The 17,049-nt window shown below is 42.2% G+C and overlaps 2 protein-coding genes across 4 annotated transcripts; both read left to right on the top strand.

The window, feature by feature from the left end:
• The first annotated feature begins 491 nt into the window (after positions 1–491).
• On the top strand, positions 492–5,818 carry zc3h14 (zinc finger CCCH-type containing 14). Of its 3 annotated transcripts, none has more exons than XM_046373870.1 (17): positions 492–655; positions 1,013–1,055; positions 1,146–1,260; positions 1,398–1,438; positions 1,690–1,861; positions 1,966–2,284; positions 2,416–2,576; positions 2,994–3,094; positions 3,171–3,329; positions 3,815–3,892; positions 4,013–4,151; positions 4,284–4,477; positions 4,600–4,738; positions 4,837–4,976; positions 5,066–5,148; positions 5,307–5,413; positions 5,599–5,818. In XM_046373870.1, the coding sequence occupies exons 1-17, from the start codon at positions 620–622 to the stop codon at positions 5,600–5,602; spliced, it is 2,031 nt and encodes a 676-aa protein (XP_046229826.1). In that variant the 5' UTR covers positions 492–619; the 3' UTR covers positions 5,603–5,818. The 3 variants fall into 3 exon arrangements, with proteins under 3 accessions (XP_046229826.1, XP_046229827.1, XP_046229825.1); XM_046373871.1 differs by having other exon boundaries at positions 2,413–2,576; positions 5,069–5,148; XM_046373869.1 differs by having other exon boundaries at positions 493–655; positions 2,413–2,576.
• A 5,453-nt stretch (positions 5,819–11,271) lies between these two features.
• batf (basic leucine zipper transcription factor, ATF-like) lies at positions 11,272–16,988 on the top strand. The gene is made up of 3 exons (XM_046372672.1): positions 11,272–11,595; positions 12,631–12,735; positions 15,799–16,988. The coding sequence occupies exons 1-3, from the start codon at positions 11,533–11,535 to the stop codon at positions 15,997–15,999; spliced, it is 369 nt and encodes a 122-aa protein (XP_046228628.1). The 5' UTR covers positions 11,272–11,532; the 3' UTR covers positions 16,000–16,988.
• The last annotated feature ends 61 nt before the right edge of the window (positions 16,989–17,049 follow it).

Raw genomic sequence — 17,049 nt, 5'->3', positions numbered from 1 at the left:
GCGGTCACATGTTAGGATTTGGCGTCCGATAAGACTTAAGAGAAGGCAAGCTAGGTGCTCAGTCTGACCTCATGGTGGAGTTGTGGTGATTTTAATATAGGACTGAGCAGGCTGAGCAGTTTGGTGGGGTTTCCTTGGGTGCCAGTCCATGTTGGGGTGAAGGGGGCTGAGGCAGCTCTCATGGCTGCAAACAATCAACCAAAGTCAGAGTACTCATTGGGACATATGAGTGCAAACTGAGAAACACATCAGCTGTGTGGCAGAAGAAGTGTGAAAATGCAAAGAAAAGGCATTCCTACTGACACTACACAAAACTGTGATTTTTTTTTTAATAATTAATTTATTTATTTTTTGTTGTTATCTTTGGAGAGAGAGAAGGGAAAGACACACAGCTGTTATGGCTACACTGAGACTGGGGCAGCAATGTGTCACCAGTCATGCAGTCGGCCGGAAACCCAGAAGAAGACGAAGGCCTTCCTCGGCCCAGTTCGGCCACAGATCCTCGACTAATTCCGTCGACCACGTGATCATACGTAATACCTCTCTCTGCTGCTCAGTGGTGCTGCTGGGAGAACAGTTGTTTCTTTTAGAACTTTTCTATTTGACTAAAACAAAAAGCATGGAGATCGGGGCGGAGATCAGCAAGAAAATTAGAGTGAGTAACGTTATGTGATGTATTTGATTGATTTGCTTCAGACTTAAAGCCTGGTTAAGGTAGAACATACGTCGCAAGCTAACATAAGCTAGCTAGCGTAATTTGTCATTCAGACAGAATGGTAACAAGGTTTTTATTTACAAGGCCGAGGAAGGCTTGGTACATCACTTTACAACATAACCAGCAATCAGATGTTAGTAGTTTTTTGTTTATTTTTTTTAAGGCCAACTTCCGTTTTAACGATGCTTAAAGGCGACCTTGTCGGCTCCAATGAATGATAACAGCGCGGATAGCTTGCCGTCCATAATTTCTTTAACTAGCTAACAACATCTTCACTGTACTTTTGGTCTGTTTCAGGCTGCTATCAAGGGCAAACTTCAAGAGCTCGGGGCATATATTGGTAAGTGAGTAAAATACAGATCTTGTTGTTGCTTCGTACTTCAGTCAAACATTACATGTTATGTGTGTTTTACTCTCTTTATCGATGTAGACGAGGAGCTCCCTGACTATATTATGGTGATGGTAGCAAACAAGAAAACCTCCCAGCAGATGGCTGACGATCTCTCCCTTTTCCTTGGAAGCAACACGATTAAATTCACAGCCTGGTATGATCAGACCAACCAAAAAACTTTATGTCCTGTCTAATTAAATTCCCCCTTGTCTTACACTTGTAACAACAGTTATTCCCCTATACACACATCTGTTCTTGCTGTAACGTGGGTTTCTGCTTCATTGATTTTAGGCTACAGGGTGTGCTAGAGAAGTTAAGATCTGTGGCTGTTGGTAAGTCATTATGTTGAATGCATTCAAGAATTTCTGCACCCTTTAAGCAGCTGTGATAGAATTGTGTTAATAAATAATTTATTGCCAGAGTGGTGAACCTGCGAGGACTCCCCTGATAATGTTTAGCATGATAACGCTTTACCGCCTCCCCAGCTGAATAGACAACCATTTTATACATGTTGGTTTCATGTGACCTGCCATTTTAGTATCTCAGACGAGCTCAGGTTTTGTTCTCCACATCACTGTTCCAGAGCCTGCATCCCTCAAACATCAGCTCCAGTCTGACAGCGGTACTGGGACTGGGAAGAGTCGAGCATCTGTGAGTGAAGACAGCAGAGCAGAGGAGTCGAAGGTGCCGACAGCGTCCAGCTCACGTTCTGATAGGAATGAAGCACGTGTGTCCAGCTCTGCTCATGAAAGCAGGTACCAAATGGAATGATAGAAGCATTATTATTGTCCTCAAGTGCAGGCAACACTGTGTAAGTGTCATCATCTTAAACAACACATGCTCCTTTATTTGTTGCAAGGAGAGGCACCATGGAGAAGACTTCCTCCCGACTTACCTCCGCTGTTAAGCCTCGCATGGAGATGCTCCCCTCAGAGGCAGTTATCGACATCAAACCAGAGATGGATGACGACCTCATCGCTGAGGACCCTGTAGAAATAGGCGCCAACCATGGTCTAACACGTGGCAACGCCAGTCGACCCACAGCTGAAATCTACAGACCGGGTCAGAGCAAATTCACATCAGTTGGCATTGGTGCATGTCGCCCCACAGAGGGATCTTCTCACAGCAGGCAGCAGGACAGCAGAGGCATCAGAACCTCCAGAACCGGATCCAGTAAGGTAAGATTTAATCGGTGGTACATACAACTGTGCAAATTGCCTGTGATGTTCACCTCCTGTTGACAAAGTGTCAGATAGGTGTAGTTAAAGATCAGTGATAATAATGATGTTCTGCCATCTTTGTTCAGCAGGAGGATTTTTCACGGAAACGTAAGGCGCCAGTAGCGAGTTCAGTGGTGCGAGTGAACCGTGTGGAGGATGAGGACAGTGACGACTTGGAAGACGAGGATACAGGCTACGGAGGAAGAGGCCTGTCCAGTAGAGTTTCCCTACCCTCCAAACCAGAACGCAAGTCAGTGTTATGATATTTGGGAACATTATATGTTATACAGTGTTGAATTGGCAAGCCAGGATTGTCAACACATTAGCAAATGTGATGTCTTGGGTATATGCATTCGGTTCGATTCCTTCTCTGAAACTGGTCTTATTTGACACTACATTAGTAATCATGTAAGACTCTTCACTGTCACTGAAAAGAAACAAAAGACAATCCGGCACTAACTTCTTCATCTTAAAATCTTAAACTTAAAAAAGTCTTTGAGAGATAATGCACACTTCACACCCTGCAGTGGTTGTCCTGTGCAGTCCTCTGCTGTATTTTGTAAATATGCTGAAAAGCAAGGAGCTCGCAGAACTGGGTGTGTAGTCACACTTTAAACTTTGCATTTTTTCCTGGATTCTAACATTGCTGTGGTTTCTGTTGTTTAAGACCTACTCTTCCTCCAGCCAAGCAAGCCAACAGGAATCTAATACTCAAGGCCATCTCTGAAGCTCAGGATTCAATCACCAAAACCACAGCCTACCCCACAAGTACGTTTAACACATTAACATGAGCATCTCAGCTGTTCTTATCACTTTCTCACACTGACCTCCCAAACACCCCCAGTACCACAGAGGCAGACTGTTCCTGTGGCACCTCGTACTCGCTTGGCCAGCAGTGAAGAGATGAGTGCAGCCATCCAGCTGGTCCAGGAGCACCTCCACAGCCTGGCTCCAAGGGTCCCGACTTACGCAACTACAGGACTACCTCCTCCCAGAACACCTGGTATGTGAAGAGTATAAATAGTACACCATGTGGGATGCCTGTTGCCGAGCACAGCTCCGAACACCCTGGCATCCAACAAAAAAGACTCACAGTCGACATACTTACTGTTAAAGGTGTATGTAAACTAATAAACTAATTTAAAAATGTCCAGAAAATCCACCAGAATGTCTCACGTAGCTTTTAAATATACTTGCACAACTGATGTATAACTAGACTGTTACGCAATAATGCAAATAGAATCCGTGTGATTCATCCCAAACTGAGGTACACACTAATTTGACACCCAGCAGTAGTCCACCACAAACTCATTGGTTTTGCAAATATTAAGCTTCAGGTGACTGTTGCCACACTGTGAGAATAAATTCTCCATCAGTCCTCTGTACTCTGTCAGAACAGTCTCCAAGTGCACTCCTCTGGTGCATGGACACATACAACTGCAAGGCAGCTTAATTAATTAATGCTTGTTGTTGCGTTTTCCTCCGCAGCTCCAGTGAGATCTTTAGCTTCACGCCTCCAGTTGGACTTAGCAGAGAGCAGTGATGTAGGAGAGCAGAGTGACTGTGGTCAGTCCTTTTTGTTCTGTTTTGTCGTTAGAAAAGTTAGTTAGAAAATGTTTAAAATTTGATGGATTATATTCACTGATGCTTTACATTGGGACTTCGGCATTTGTGTTGTACCTCTAGGCAGTGAGGCCAAGACATTTGATACTCGCTCCTTCATTATGAGTCGCCCGCAACTTCAGGAGCCTCCAGCTAGAAACCAGCAGCGTCTTCAGGCCAAAGAGGAAGTCCACTCTGCTTTACCACGCACTGTCCAAGCCAGGTACACGCACAAAATATAGATAATATAGATAAGAGACTGTACATTTAGACCTGAGAAGTGTTAGCCATTGTTGATTTGTTTGTTATGTTTAATTTTTCTTCCTTGTGCTCTGTGGATTTTCCCTCTTGCTAGTAAGGAGAGAGGCGACACTGAAAGCCCCAAGTTCATAGTGACATTAGACGGGGTACCGAGCCCGCTGGGGAACCTCGCAGACGCTGAGATGGATCTGGATGACGTCAGACCGCTCACAAAGGGCACTGACGGACCCAGGGAGCCCAAACTCAGTGTCCTTCACCGACTACAGGGAGGAGTCACATCATCTGAAGGTGTCGTATTTCATCAGTAATAATTCTGTACGATAATTTAGGTGTTTTGGTAAAAGTTTGTGTCTTTACTGAATTAATGCTTTTGGTCATATCCCCATTTACTTTCTGTCCTCTTCTGATAGATGACGTGATGGACGTTGATGTAGCAGAGGAGGATAGCGCTCCTTTAAAGAAACAGAAGGTGATGGAAAGATGCAAGTTCTGGCCAGTCTGTAAAAGTGGAGATGAGTGCATGTACCATCACCCTACAACACAGTGCAAGTGAGTATTTTTCATAAATTGAAGAAATTAAGAGGTTTTATTTGTTCTGTGCTCACTATGTCATTATTCTAATTTTTATGTGTTTTGTTTTTCTGAAGGACTTTTCCCAGCTGCAAGTTCGGGGATAAATGCCTTTTTGTCCATCCTAATTGTAAATACGACGCCAGGTGCACCAAGTCTGACTGTCCCTTCACTCACGTCAGCCGCAGGAGCACAGCTGCTCCTCCGCCCAGGCCAGGTACCCTCTCATCACTTCCCTGACACACTTTTCAGCCTCTCTCTGCCCAAAACCAAATGTATCTCTAACGTGAATCTTTCTGTCCACAGCAGCTCAGCCAGTGCAGGTCACGAGTGTGTGTCGCTTCTACCCAGACTGCAAGAAGATGGAGTGTGCGTTTTATCATCCCAAGGTAAGACCAAGTGTCGCTTTGAAGAATTCAGGTTAAAGCTGGAAGTGCTTTGCGTGAAAGTTGCTGGTTTAGTTGTGCTTATGCTTCCAGTGGGGGGCAGTGTGCACTCGCCCAGAGGTGCAGTCTGACTTTCTAAATGTTGTTCGTCTCAATTGCAGCCTTGTCGCTTCGCGGCGCAGTGCAAACGAGTTGGATGTACTTTCTATCACCCGACCACATCTGTGCCTCCGAGACACGCCCTGAAGTGGACAAAAACACAGAGCAGGTGACCACAATGGGTTCATGCAAAGTGAACGTCACATAATGCTAAATATTTCTTAGCCAGTTCATCCAAGTAGTGATTGTAATGTATTATAAAGACACACTGAGGTTGAAATGCACCTTACAAAGACACATACTTACATACTACTTTTTGCACTTACTAATGCTGTCTGTCTTTCTCTCTTGCAGCTAATAAATCCCAGAGAGTCTGACACAAGTCTGATGATGGTTAACATGTGAACCAGTGGTTGATGTTCTTTATCTGTGTTTATGGATTTACATTCTTAGATTTAAGTGTTCTTTTTTTCATTTTATTGTAATAGTTTGGACTGATTTTTAAGGAAACGTGTTTTGTAAAACGAACAGTTTTTGCTGATGCTGTCAGAATATTAAAATACTCCACAATGAATTTTTATCTTGTCACATCATTTGTTCTTCATGTTCTTAACACTGTTGGTTCAGGGAACACAACATAGAACCATACAATAAAAGTTATGTTAACAATATAACAGGGTATGCAGAGTCAGTTTTTTTCATGGAAAATTGTTTCATACTGATAAACCATGAGATGCTGGCACTCACTGATGAACTTTTTCATGAACATACTGTGATTGACTTCATTTATGAAGTCAAGATTTGTATGTCATTTACACATCTGGTCAAACTTGGAAATCACAACCACGTGACATTTGATTGCATTTGATGGCGCTGAGTTGAAGGTCCGTATGTGTTTTCTGTTGTTGCTGTTGTGTTGCTACATTGAGATGGAGGTGTAAACAGAAAAGAACTCTGTGTGGCTAATTAATATTTTCTAGCATAAACACTAATTTCTATATTCAATTATAGATAAGTCAAGTTCTTCCATGTCAAACTCCTCCAACCATGTCTTCATGGACTTTGTGCACTGGGACACAGTCATGCTGGAATAGAAAAGGGCCTTCCCCAAATTGTTGCCATAGGGTTGAAAGCACAGCATTGTCCAAAATGTCTTGGTATGCTGAAGCATTAAGATCTCCCTTCACTGGAAGTAAGGAGCTGAGTCTGACCCCTGAAAAACAGCCCCATAAAGAGGTGTGTCAGGATACTTTTGTTTATATAGAGCAGATAGTCAAACTCAGTATCTTTGAAAACACATCAGACACATATTCATACTACATATGTTACCAGTAGTAGTAGTACAAATGTAATTAAGCGCAAATATGATCAGACTAAAACTCTCAGCCAACTCAAAAGCACTTATTTTATCTATGTTTTATTGACATTAATTTCTATATATCCATGTCTCCATCACTGCAGCTACGACTTCCTGTCACTAGAAGCCGCTGCAGCGCACTGCGTGATGACGTCACGATAGTCTGAGTCAAAAGCCCTCTGAGCTCGTGCTGCTACCGCCGGGTGCGGTGGCGCGCGCCTGTAATCCAAGCTACCGGGAGGCTGAGGCTGGCGGATCGTTTGAGCTCAGGAGCTCTGAGCTGCAGCGGACTATGTCGATCGGGTGTCCGCACTAAGTTCGGTATCGATATGGTGCTCCTGGGGGAGCTCGGGACCACCAGGTCGTCTAAGGAGGGGTGCACCGGCCCAGGTCGGAAACGGAGCAGGTCAAAGCCCCCGTGCCGCTCAGTAGTGGGATCGCGCCTGTGAATAGACGCTGTAGTGCAGCCTGAGTAATACAGCGGGACCCAGTCTTTTGACACTCATACAAACTTCTGTCACAACACACACTCACTGAAACATTATTTCTTTACATCACACAGCAGCTTCGTCGCTGCGTTTTCATCTTCTTACACAAATCGAAAAACTTCACATCACAAGCCTGCTGCTATGCTTGTTCCACACCGCCTCCACCTGGACGACACCTGTAATTACACCAACCACACTCAGTGCTTCCTATGATGTCCTGCAGGTGGAGGCAAACTAAAACTACAAACAGCTTCCTGTTCAGTTAGTCATCAACACACGTTTCCATTCACCTTCATCAGTGTTTTTGTGGGCATAGTTTTTCCATCTAATCGTGTCAGGCTGAAGTGTTTCACCCATAAAGTTCAGGTTGGTTGATTTACAGTATCGCAGATGTTGAAAAGACCTGCCGCATGTCAGAAAAATCCCTCAACACCCTTTCTTTCCTTCACAGATTTTCTTTGTAGTCTGTCGTTACCGCAAAAGGGCAAAAAACCACAGAGGTCTAGTCTGCTGTGTTCACGGCAATGCCAAAATGCCAAAAAACAGGATGATTGTCACTTCTTCCTACACTGTCAGTACATGGAGGGTTTGATCTTTAAGAAAGGGTAACATATTCATGCATTTCATACTGTACACCCTGTCAATTATGCTGCAGTTTTATGGCAAGTAAACAGCTCTTTAAAATTGCTGAATAAAAAGTGTAAAACGTAAAAAGAGAGTAAACTGGATTATGGTGGGGGTGGGGGTGCACCAGGTCCATGACACAGAAATGCTTCAACCTCTTTGTTTTCTACTACAGGCTTTAACTTTACTGTTGTTAAAGTGGGAAAAAACCTGTAGAACCCCATCCTGCTAAGCTGACTTCATATGTTGACACATCAACTGCTGCTTGACTGACAATGTTTTTTTTTTAATGACATATTTCTGTCTGAGGTTTGATGAGGATGACTCGTAGAGGTTACAAATCTGTGGTAAGGACACCGCTGTATAAAATGTTTCAGTTGCTTTTTTTTGTTTGTTTGTTTGTTTGAAGTTAATGGACAAAAATAATCTGAATCACACAGCAGCTTCAGCGCCGCCTCTTATTTATCTCGTGATGTCCTGCAGGCAGACACTGTAAGCATCTTTCGGAGATGCTGCACAGGAAAGCAGAACAAACGCCAGGCTTTGTTACATTTTTTACATTTTAACAACCTGTTTTGAAGATTATCAACATAATCTCTCCATGCCTAATACTCAGTATTGAATCAGCAAATTCTCTTGTCTGTGTTTCCATATTATCACATTCAATAGATATTTAAAAAGGTTAGAGAAGCAGCTTGTGATTCCCCGGGCCGGCAAGAAAAATTTGCGTGTGTGGAGGGGTAAATAATCAATTGTTCCATTGTTAAACAGTGGACGTGCCCTTGAGCAAGGCACCTAACACCCCAACTGCTCACCGGGTGCCAGACATGGCAGCCCACTGCTCCTGTGTGTGTGTGTGTGTGTGCGTTCACTGCATGTGATTTGTTGGGTGTTGCATGCGTGTTCAACCAAGGATGGGTTAAATGCCGAGGAAAAACATACTGCTAATAAAACTGATACTAAAAATCAAATGTTCTAATAAGTGTAAAGTGTACCAGGACAGCTACAGGCGATTTGTTTTCACTTATACCCACAGGAAGCCTGGTAACAGAATCAAAGATCCTGGACTAAAGTGGATTTTTTTGTGGATCAAAATCGAGGATGTTCTCCTCTGCTGATGAGGAAGTGTTGCATCAAGTCTAGATTGATGCAATGTGAGCAATACAACATTTTGGACTCGCTTGAGAAAGACGTGTTCCTGTCTGAAATCATCTTAAAACACAGAACAACTTACAATGAAACTAAGAGTGGGAATTTACCACCATGTTGTTTCCCAAACTAACAGAGGGCCGTGCTCTTTCTTTTTTTTTCTCTCTCTCGTCATCACTACCAGGTGATGATTTGTGGTCAATACACTGACCATCATTTCAGCTACAGTTAAGGTTCCAGTGTCTGAATATTGGTCAAGGGTAAGTGTACATCAAACACCATCTGAGGGATTAAAATAACTTCACATCACCCATCACGGTGAACTGGACTTGACACCTTTCTAGGATGACTCAAACTTGGCCTTTGCTTCGAAGTGAATATTTATCTCAGTTCGGCGTAATTGAACCCACAACACGTGTTTTTGGCGTCTACACAATTCTTCACTTTCTCTCAATAATTTGGTGTTTATTAGAAACCTCCCACAGTCATTTCCCAGGAAGAGAGGCCACAAATGAGGGCATCTCAGTTTGCTATCTAAATAAATGGCCCTTCAAGGGTTTTTCCAAGTATCAGTGAGACCTGAAGAAGAGGAGTCACTACCGTTGACAGCAGCAGTTAAAATTCATTGAAACCGTACTACAGCTGTCACTTCTGCTAAATTTCGCTCAGGATTTTCGTCCGAGTTTGTCACGCTTGATCTCTGTCGCCTTTGATAAGCCATTTTGCAAGTTCTCGTTGCTTCTGTGAGCCTGATTAAGAACCAGAGTTAAAACGCCGAAGAGGGCAAAATGCTTTCTTTGTTTTAATAATCACCAGATGGAACGGTGCACAAATGCATCCACACTGAACTGAAAAGGAACCTTAAACAGACAATAGACAAGATAAATAAAACAAAAAAATCATACATATGTTGAAATGAACACAATCTACTCAACATTTTTCATCCAGACTTGCTGTATCTCTCACACATTGAGATGAGGCTTAAGCTTTGGAAATAACACACCAGATCAGGCCGCGCTAAGTCAAAGCTGTAGTCTTGTTTTGTTTTTCTATATTTGAACTGTATTGTGTCTGTGTGCTGCTTGAAGCAGAATTTGACTAATCAGCTTTCCTCTGCATTTTCTTTTCTTTTTACAGTCTCAACTCTTTTTGGACAGCGTTAAATGCCAAGCATTAGAAATGTCTGCCCTTGCCCAAGCTCTTCAAAATTCCTGCGATGGCAGAACATGTTTTTGTGTGGGAGGGTTGTTCTGCCAAGCAAAGCTGTTTTGGTCCTGATTCTTTTTTTTTTTTCCTCACAAGAAAATCTTGGTCTTGCATCACCAAATGCTACCTCATGATGGGGGGAAAACAAGAAAATCTTACAAGAGCTCACATATGCAACGCATACGCCGTCACCCTGACTTTTAACGTAGATTTCTAATGGACGTGAAAGCTGCAGCATTTGTCAGACACACACTAACGTTTATTTTTAGACACTTTCTGAAGTCACTGGGTGAAAAAGCAAAAATTTTATTGATTTCCAGCACGCACCTTCCCCCCCTCCAAAAACCACTGCGTACATTTGGTGACTTTAACCTTGTCAAACTGTACATTTTCTAGCAGATTCCCCACATCTTTGCAGCATCATTTCAAATGAAAAAGACAATGAGGGAAATCTAGGTGGGTTTTTGGGGAGCCCCTTGAGCATTTTTATCAAAGCCCAAAGCCCTTGACATTGCAGCTGGTGTGTCGCAAAGCAAGAAAAGGGCAGCACAGATCTGGAAATTACCACACACGAAGTGTAAATATTCACGAGGCAGTCATCCATGAGGATTTTACGGATGTGCTGTCTCTTGAGGATTTAGTCGAAACATGACATCACATGTGGCAGCTAAAAAAAGAGGAAGAGGGAATGCCCATGGTGCCGATCTAACACACTTGCACCTAGACATATGCCCTCACACGCACGCGCGTTAAAATAATGTGAAAAAATAAGTTGCAGCAAGGTAAATATCTTGTCTTTGGAGAGAAATATTTTCTTGAATTTCTAATCTGTTGCTACCAAACATTAATTTTTACTCAAAAATCATCATTTTTTTTATCCCTATTAGTCTGGTATATGTAAAGTATTTGAAACTTTTCCTTACAACATTCACTCATTTATTCATATTGTAACTCAAACCTTTAAAATGTTATTTTTCTGGAGTTTACAAGATTACCTTGTGTGCTCTAACTTTCCATCAGACATGTGACTTCCAGTCTAATGCAACTTACCCAGATTCTTACCAGAAGCCACATCAGATAGAGCTAATTAGGCAGACAGCTAGACTCACAGCGTACGTGTGTGTGTGTGTGTGTGTGTGTGTGTGAGTGAGTGAGTGTGACAGAGAGAGAGAGAGTGAGAGAGAGAAAGAGAGAGAGCGATAAAGGAGGAGAACACAAGCGAGAGAGTGAAAGAGAAGGAGGAGTGACAGAAAGGGAAAGAAAAGAGGGAAGAAAGAGACTCATTAAGCCAAAGTCTTCTCAGCACTCGTTCTGCTACACAGACTCTCTATCTTTCTTTCTTTTTCTCTCTCTCTCTCTCTATCTCACTCACACACACGCACACACACACACACACACACACGTAAACTCAAAAACACAAAGCAGAAGTGGAAAGGCACACACTTTCAGTCGCCACGGTTGGCTATGGCTCAGGGCTCTGACAGCAATGACACAAGTTACAAGTCCCCGTCTCCTGGAAGCAGACCGGTAAGTGTGGATCTCCGTGTACTTTCTCAGCAATGTGCCCAGCTTACGTGCTTACATCCTGTTCTCAGGTCTGAGCACATCTATGCGTTCACATGTACGTTTTAAATGCAAATCCTCTGAATTAAATGTTACATATTCCTTCTAAATCTTTGATTGGATGTAGTGTTTGATGCATATTTATTGGGCAGCAACAGTCAAAGGCACGCTTGTACTGTCTTTGCTGGCTACTTTCACAGTTTCTCAGAGTGTTTCACTTGCACACATGGGCTGCAGGCATGACTCGCTTCAAGTGTAGGCTTTTGTGAATTGCAAAATGTATCACTTATCCAAGCAGTGGGAATCCTTTGTTTTTTTTGCAAGTCCTCAAACTTGTGAATGATTTGAGAGTTGCCAGGAACAGACTGTGGTAAAGACAGTACGTACTGTACTGCTTCTGTACATGTGAGACTCATCAGCCTCAGTGCTGACTGGTTTCACGTGTGCCAGTCTTCTACATGTTGTTGCTGCTGCTTTTCGCACTCAAGAACGCTGTGGAAACAAAAAGAAAACATTCAAATGCTGTTTTATTGCTGTTGTACTTTTCATGTTTGTGAGCTTCAAGCTGGGAGCCTCATTTTGAGTGGATAAGACAGTTTCCATCAGTATCAATTTTGGGTTTTTTCAGTGATGCGTTAACGGACGTTAGATAAATAATTTGTTAGCTCTTTGATGTGCAACTGACTCAGCATGTTGAAATGAGATTAGTTATTACGATACCAAGAAAATCGAGTGGTCAGGACATGAAACAGGGTGTGCGTTATACCTAACCAGTGACTCAGCCACTCCCTGACCCAACCCTTCACATTAGGTGTAAATTTAGCCCATCTCCTGTCAAACTGTCATTAAAACAAATAGCGCTTACGTTCACATGTATTCCCCCGAGCAGGATCAGGCTAACCACCACAGTCTGATCTTCATCAACATGTGCACTTTCTCATGCACAGGAACGCACAGGTACAGCGCACACATGAACTGTCAGCATCTGTGTTTCCTCAGAGTTCCTCAGATGATGTAAAGAAGGTGATGCGGCGGGAGAAGAACCGGATCGCTGCTCAGAAGAGCAGGATGAGGCAGACTCAGAAAGCTGACAGCCTACACTTGGTGAGGAGATTTTGCAGACTCTGCACTCACACACTGCATTCGTGCTCATACATCCACACTATTGATGCTTAAAAAAACATATTATGTATAACTGAATGTAAAACCACTGCTCAGTTAATAAAATACAGGTTTTAGTCAGACAGTCAAGGTGGAAAATTATTATTATTGGCTTTATTGTAGAGTGGTGCTGGTTACAAATCAGAATATGTACCATAGGGACACACTGTTTAGTGGAAACAATGTCCGTTAGCGTATCCTTGCAAAGTCCTGTACAGACTAGTGGGGTGAAATTTCATCTCAATATTGTCATCTCACCATTTTGTCATAAATGATGTTGAAAGAGCAACAGCGTTTGTGCAGGCTGAAGTCTCTGTTAGCTGATCAGTTTCTAATCGAACTCCATGATATATAGATGAGAACTTGTAGTAACCACCTGTAATGCTGCCCATGCTGCATTTTCAGGCCTGTAGGAATGGGTTTGTACTATATTTACAAAATGCTACCTGACCATGTGGCGAATGTGTCATGGCTTCTGTTGGGCTGCACACTTGGACGCTGCTCTGTGTGTTTGCAGAAGCTTAAGGAATAAATTAGCACGTGTGGGCAATCACTCCCTTTCGCAGCAGAATCCAACACCAGAAAGTGCAGGGCTGAATAAGATGCGGGCCAGCCACTTTGTGCATTGCCCCCATTGTTCTTTTTTGCAGCTCATTTCATGCGATAGTTGATCGTCCGTGTAAAAGATCACTCTCTCATTTTAGATTTTACTTGTTTGTCTTGAAATAAGATTATATTGATCAACTATAGTGTAAAAAATAACCTCCAAACACCTGGATTTCTTCGACCTCTGTGTGCAGTAGTGTCTACAAACATAAAGGCCTCCAGTAAGTGTGTGTTATGAACCCTAAGCAGCAGTAACTCAACATGCTGTCACCTCTTACGTCACACGCATTTCTGACCACACATCCACGCTCTTTGTGACTTCCTCATTCAAGCCAAGATGATTTGTGCCGTTCCGTTCTCATGTCATCATGTTTTCAGAGAAACTAGCGGAACAGAAGAGATTTTAGCCTTCCGAAAAGCCACATTGTAAGCAGCAGTAGATCCATCGATTAAAATATTTGAGAATCCTTTCTTCGAATGATAGATTATGTTATCAGTCTCTTTAAACCCTGCCACAGTCACAGAGAACACCAAAGGACCACAGAGTTTATTCTGTGGTTTTAGTGTCATCGCCTCACTAGATAAACAGGAAGGCGATTTTTCCCTCTCTATGACACGCTGGCTTATTTCCTGTTTCTTTGGTAGTATTTTTTTCTTCTGTGTAAATGAGTTTGAAATTGTATGTCGTGGGCAGGAGGGGAGAAAAAGGCAGTCACTTCTTGTAAAGCGTTGATAGCAGTGGGCTGTATTTGGCTAAGTGACGCAAGTGCAGGGGTTTGCCCAGAGGTTCTGTGACAGTAAGGACCCACAGCTCAGTATTGTGATCTTTTGACCATGGTGTAATGACCTTTTCATTAAAGTGGAAGATTTCTCCCCTACTATTCCCACACCAAAGAGGAAAACAACTTGACGTAAGATTTGCCCCACATATGTTATCTCAAAGTTGATGATCAGTACAAAAAGACACAAGACTTTAGTTTTGCAAAATATACTTGCATCAACCAAAATGTCACAATGGCAACTTTTCAGATCAGTGATCTCCAGGTAGTTTATATAAATTAGCACCCAAAGGCTGATGTTAAAAGTCAATACATAACTTTTAGAATACAAAATAAACACACAAAACTTTACCTGTCAGTAAACCTGATAAGACATGCTGTAGATTTTTAGATTTCTATATGTGTTTTTGCTAAGGAAAAATAGGTTAGGTTGACTTAAAAGTTATGAGATAGTAATTAAATTTACGTTATGGCATTGTTCTCATGTAAAGACCAAGTATTTGAACTGTGGTTTTAAGGCAGATGAAGGAATATAAAACTAGCATACCACTGTTTTAGCAAATGTTTAAAGTAGTCCTACACTTACACCCACCACTCTTTTTTATTGACACACAATTCTGTCCTGTATAAAGACTGGTCATCATATATCTTGAGTACACTATGAATATCAACCAGCAGGAACTTGCTGGGGATAAACAGCCCATTGTGAGGAACATCACGTACATACATGTGTTTTTTTTTTTTTTTTTTTGAATGACAATGCAGTTGAAAGCAAACGGGTAGTGATGCCACCACTGATAACCTACATCTGAATCAGATGTAGGTTAGATGAATCAGAAAGATTCAAGTATATTCAGGTTGATGCTGACACATACCGAACTGAATGGAAACTAACTACTGCCATGTGTTTGGAAAAACAGGACAGAAACTTGTGCTAGCAGCTCTGTGAGGCTTATACAGCAGACTAATGCTTTGCACCAAAGACTAGCCAGCTTGCTAGTGGCAATGCTAACATGCTATTGCTAATCGGTTATTAAGTTTCCCATTTCATTTTAGTGTGTCAGCATGCTAATATTTATTAATTTGTATTAAACACAAAGCTGAAGCTGAAGATAATGCTGTTGGTTTTGTAGGTTTTTGGCCATAAACCAACATTTAAAACTTTGATCTGATCACTTGAGCGCTAGAGACAAAGTCACAAAATCATCAAAGTTCTTATAAATTATGTTAAAGAGGACAGGTGTACTTAATTTCATATGAAACCATCTCATAGTTGTGGAGACGTTTCACTCAAAACTCCAATGTTATCTTATCATGTTATAGAAAAAAGTCATCAAAATCTTTAGGATCCAAGCTCTGGGGGTCATGGTTTGTACAAAAACTCCAGTATTTTACTCATGTATCCACTTTTAAAAATGGCCAGGAGTAGAGCATACTGTGATTTGTGGTTAGAGCACTAAAATATACAAAAATAGCTGTACATAAATGGGATATAACACTGCAGTTTTTGCTTTCCGCTCATATTAGCTACAGAACATCACATTTATGTCACCCAGTCCAACAATAAATTACTAATAACAAACCCTTCCCCTCACACATCCTGTCCCTGTGTGTTTCCCAGGAGAGTGAGAACCTGGAGAAGGAGAACGCTGCCCTGAGGAAGGAGGTGAAGCAGCTGACCGAGGAGGCCAAGTATCTGTCATCCGTGCTGAGCAGCCATGAACCTTTGTGCACAGGCCTGAATCCTCAGACCCCCGACCTCCTCTACCCTCATCCCAGCAGCTACCACCAGCACATCGCTGTACCACACTACCAGCACTGACCTGCATGACTAATGAGACGGCCAGAGACGTGCTGCGAACAGATGACTGACCTCAATGGAGAGAAAGACAGACTGGAGATGTGTCTATAGATGTTAACCGTTGTTCAAAACCGATCAAGGAGTAACATGACAGGCCAAAACGTCTGTGAAACAATGACAGTATGGAACCCAAACAGTGTTCAAAACTATTTATTTTGCTTCTCCCCATCGCTTTGTTTTATCTGATTAATATCAGTGATCTGTATGTAAACTTAAGAAGCTCAGTGAGTAGAAACTATCAACCAGTCTATGTTTACATTGGGAGAAAAAAAAACAACCTACTGTACATTCAGGTGACTCAGACTATACAGCGTCTTTGTAAATTGCTTTTGTAGTGTCATGGAGAGCACCTCTGTCATCCTGTCATGTTTTGAGTTTCTCGGGTTTATTCATGTGTTTCATGTGTAATTGTGGATCGATAATGCTCAGGAGCTTCTGACAGCTTTGATTGTGGACATACAAGAATGTAAAGTCAAGAAAAAAAGGCTTTGATGTACCAAAAAGAAACAGCTGGCAGTGAAGAGTTGGCATTCAAAGGGCCTTGACTTGTGTAATGGGAATGATGCTGGTGTGCGAGAAGATCCAGCGAAGATATTTATTAAATGTAAAGCCTTTTTGGTGATTGTTTCTGACGTCCAGGGAACTTCTTATACGTGTCTTCATGCAGAGTGTACAGTATGAACGGGTGCTTATTACAGGGGACGTGGGACGAACCGCCTTCCTGTTTTAATTCTGGAACGAGGGGGCCCCTAGATGGCACTGTTCGCCATTATGAGAGATGAAGTTACTTGTGCTGCAAAGTACAAAAATAATCATTCATAACCTGCCTCGTGTGGCAATGGATTAACTTCTGTCCATGAACACAACCGAGGCTTTCGTGTTATTCATCGTTTTGTAACCATTTTGTCATTGTTCGTCTAGAGGACAAAATAAATTATCTGTTGCATGCATTGTTTTTAGAATAGCAGTAAGTTGTAATGAAGTAGTTACAGTGGATACATGCTACAAATC

This window comes from Scatophagus argus, chromosome 19 (genome assembly GCF_020382885.2).
Source record: "Scatophagus argus isolate fScaArg1 chromosome 19, fScaArg1.pri, whole genome shotgun sequence".
Classification (NCBI taxonomy): Eukaryota; Metazoa; Chordata; class Actinopteri; family Scatophagidae; genus Scatophagus; species Scatophagus argus.
This window is presented reverse-complemented; position numbering and strand designations above follow the sequence as displayed.

Bases quoted from the DNA above. Each gene is read 5' to 3' on its own strand.
- batf (XM_046372672.1), top strand. From the start codon at position 11,533: ATGGCTCAGGGCTCTGACAGCAATGACACAAGTTACAAGTCCCCGTCT. The intron at 11,596-12,630 runs GTAAGTGTGGAT...GTGTTTCCTCAG, and splicing joins CGTCTCCTGGAAGCAGACCG to AGTTCCTCAGATGATGTAAA. The intron at 12,736-15,798 runs GTGAGGAGATTT...TGTGTTTCCCAG, and splicing joins AAGCTGACAGCCTACACTTG to GAGAGTGAGAACCTGGAGAA.
- zc3h14 (XM_046373869.1), top strand. From the start codon at position 620: ATGGAGATCGGGGCGGAGATCAGCAAGAAAATTAGA. The intron at 1,862-1,965 runs GTACCAAATGGA...ATTTGTTGCAAG, and splicing joins AGCTCTGCTCATGAAAGCAG to GAGAGGCACCATGGAGAAGA. The intron at 4,977-5,065 runs GTACCCTCTCAT...TTCTGTCCACAG, and splicing joins TGCTCCTCCGCCCAGGCCAG to CAGCTCAGCCAGTGCAGGTC.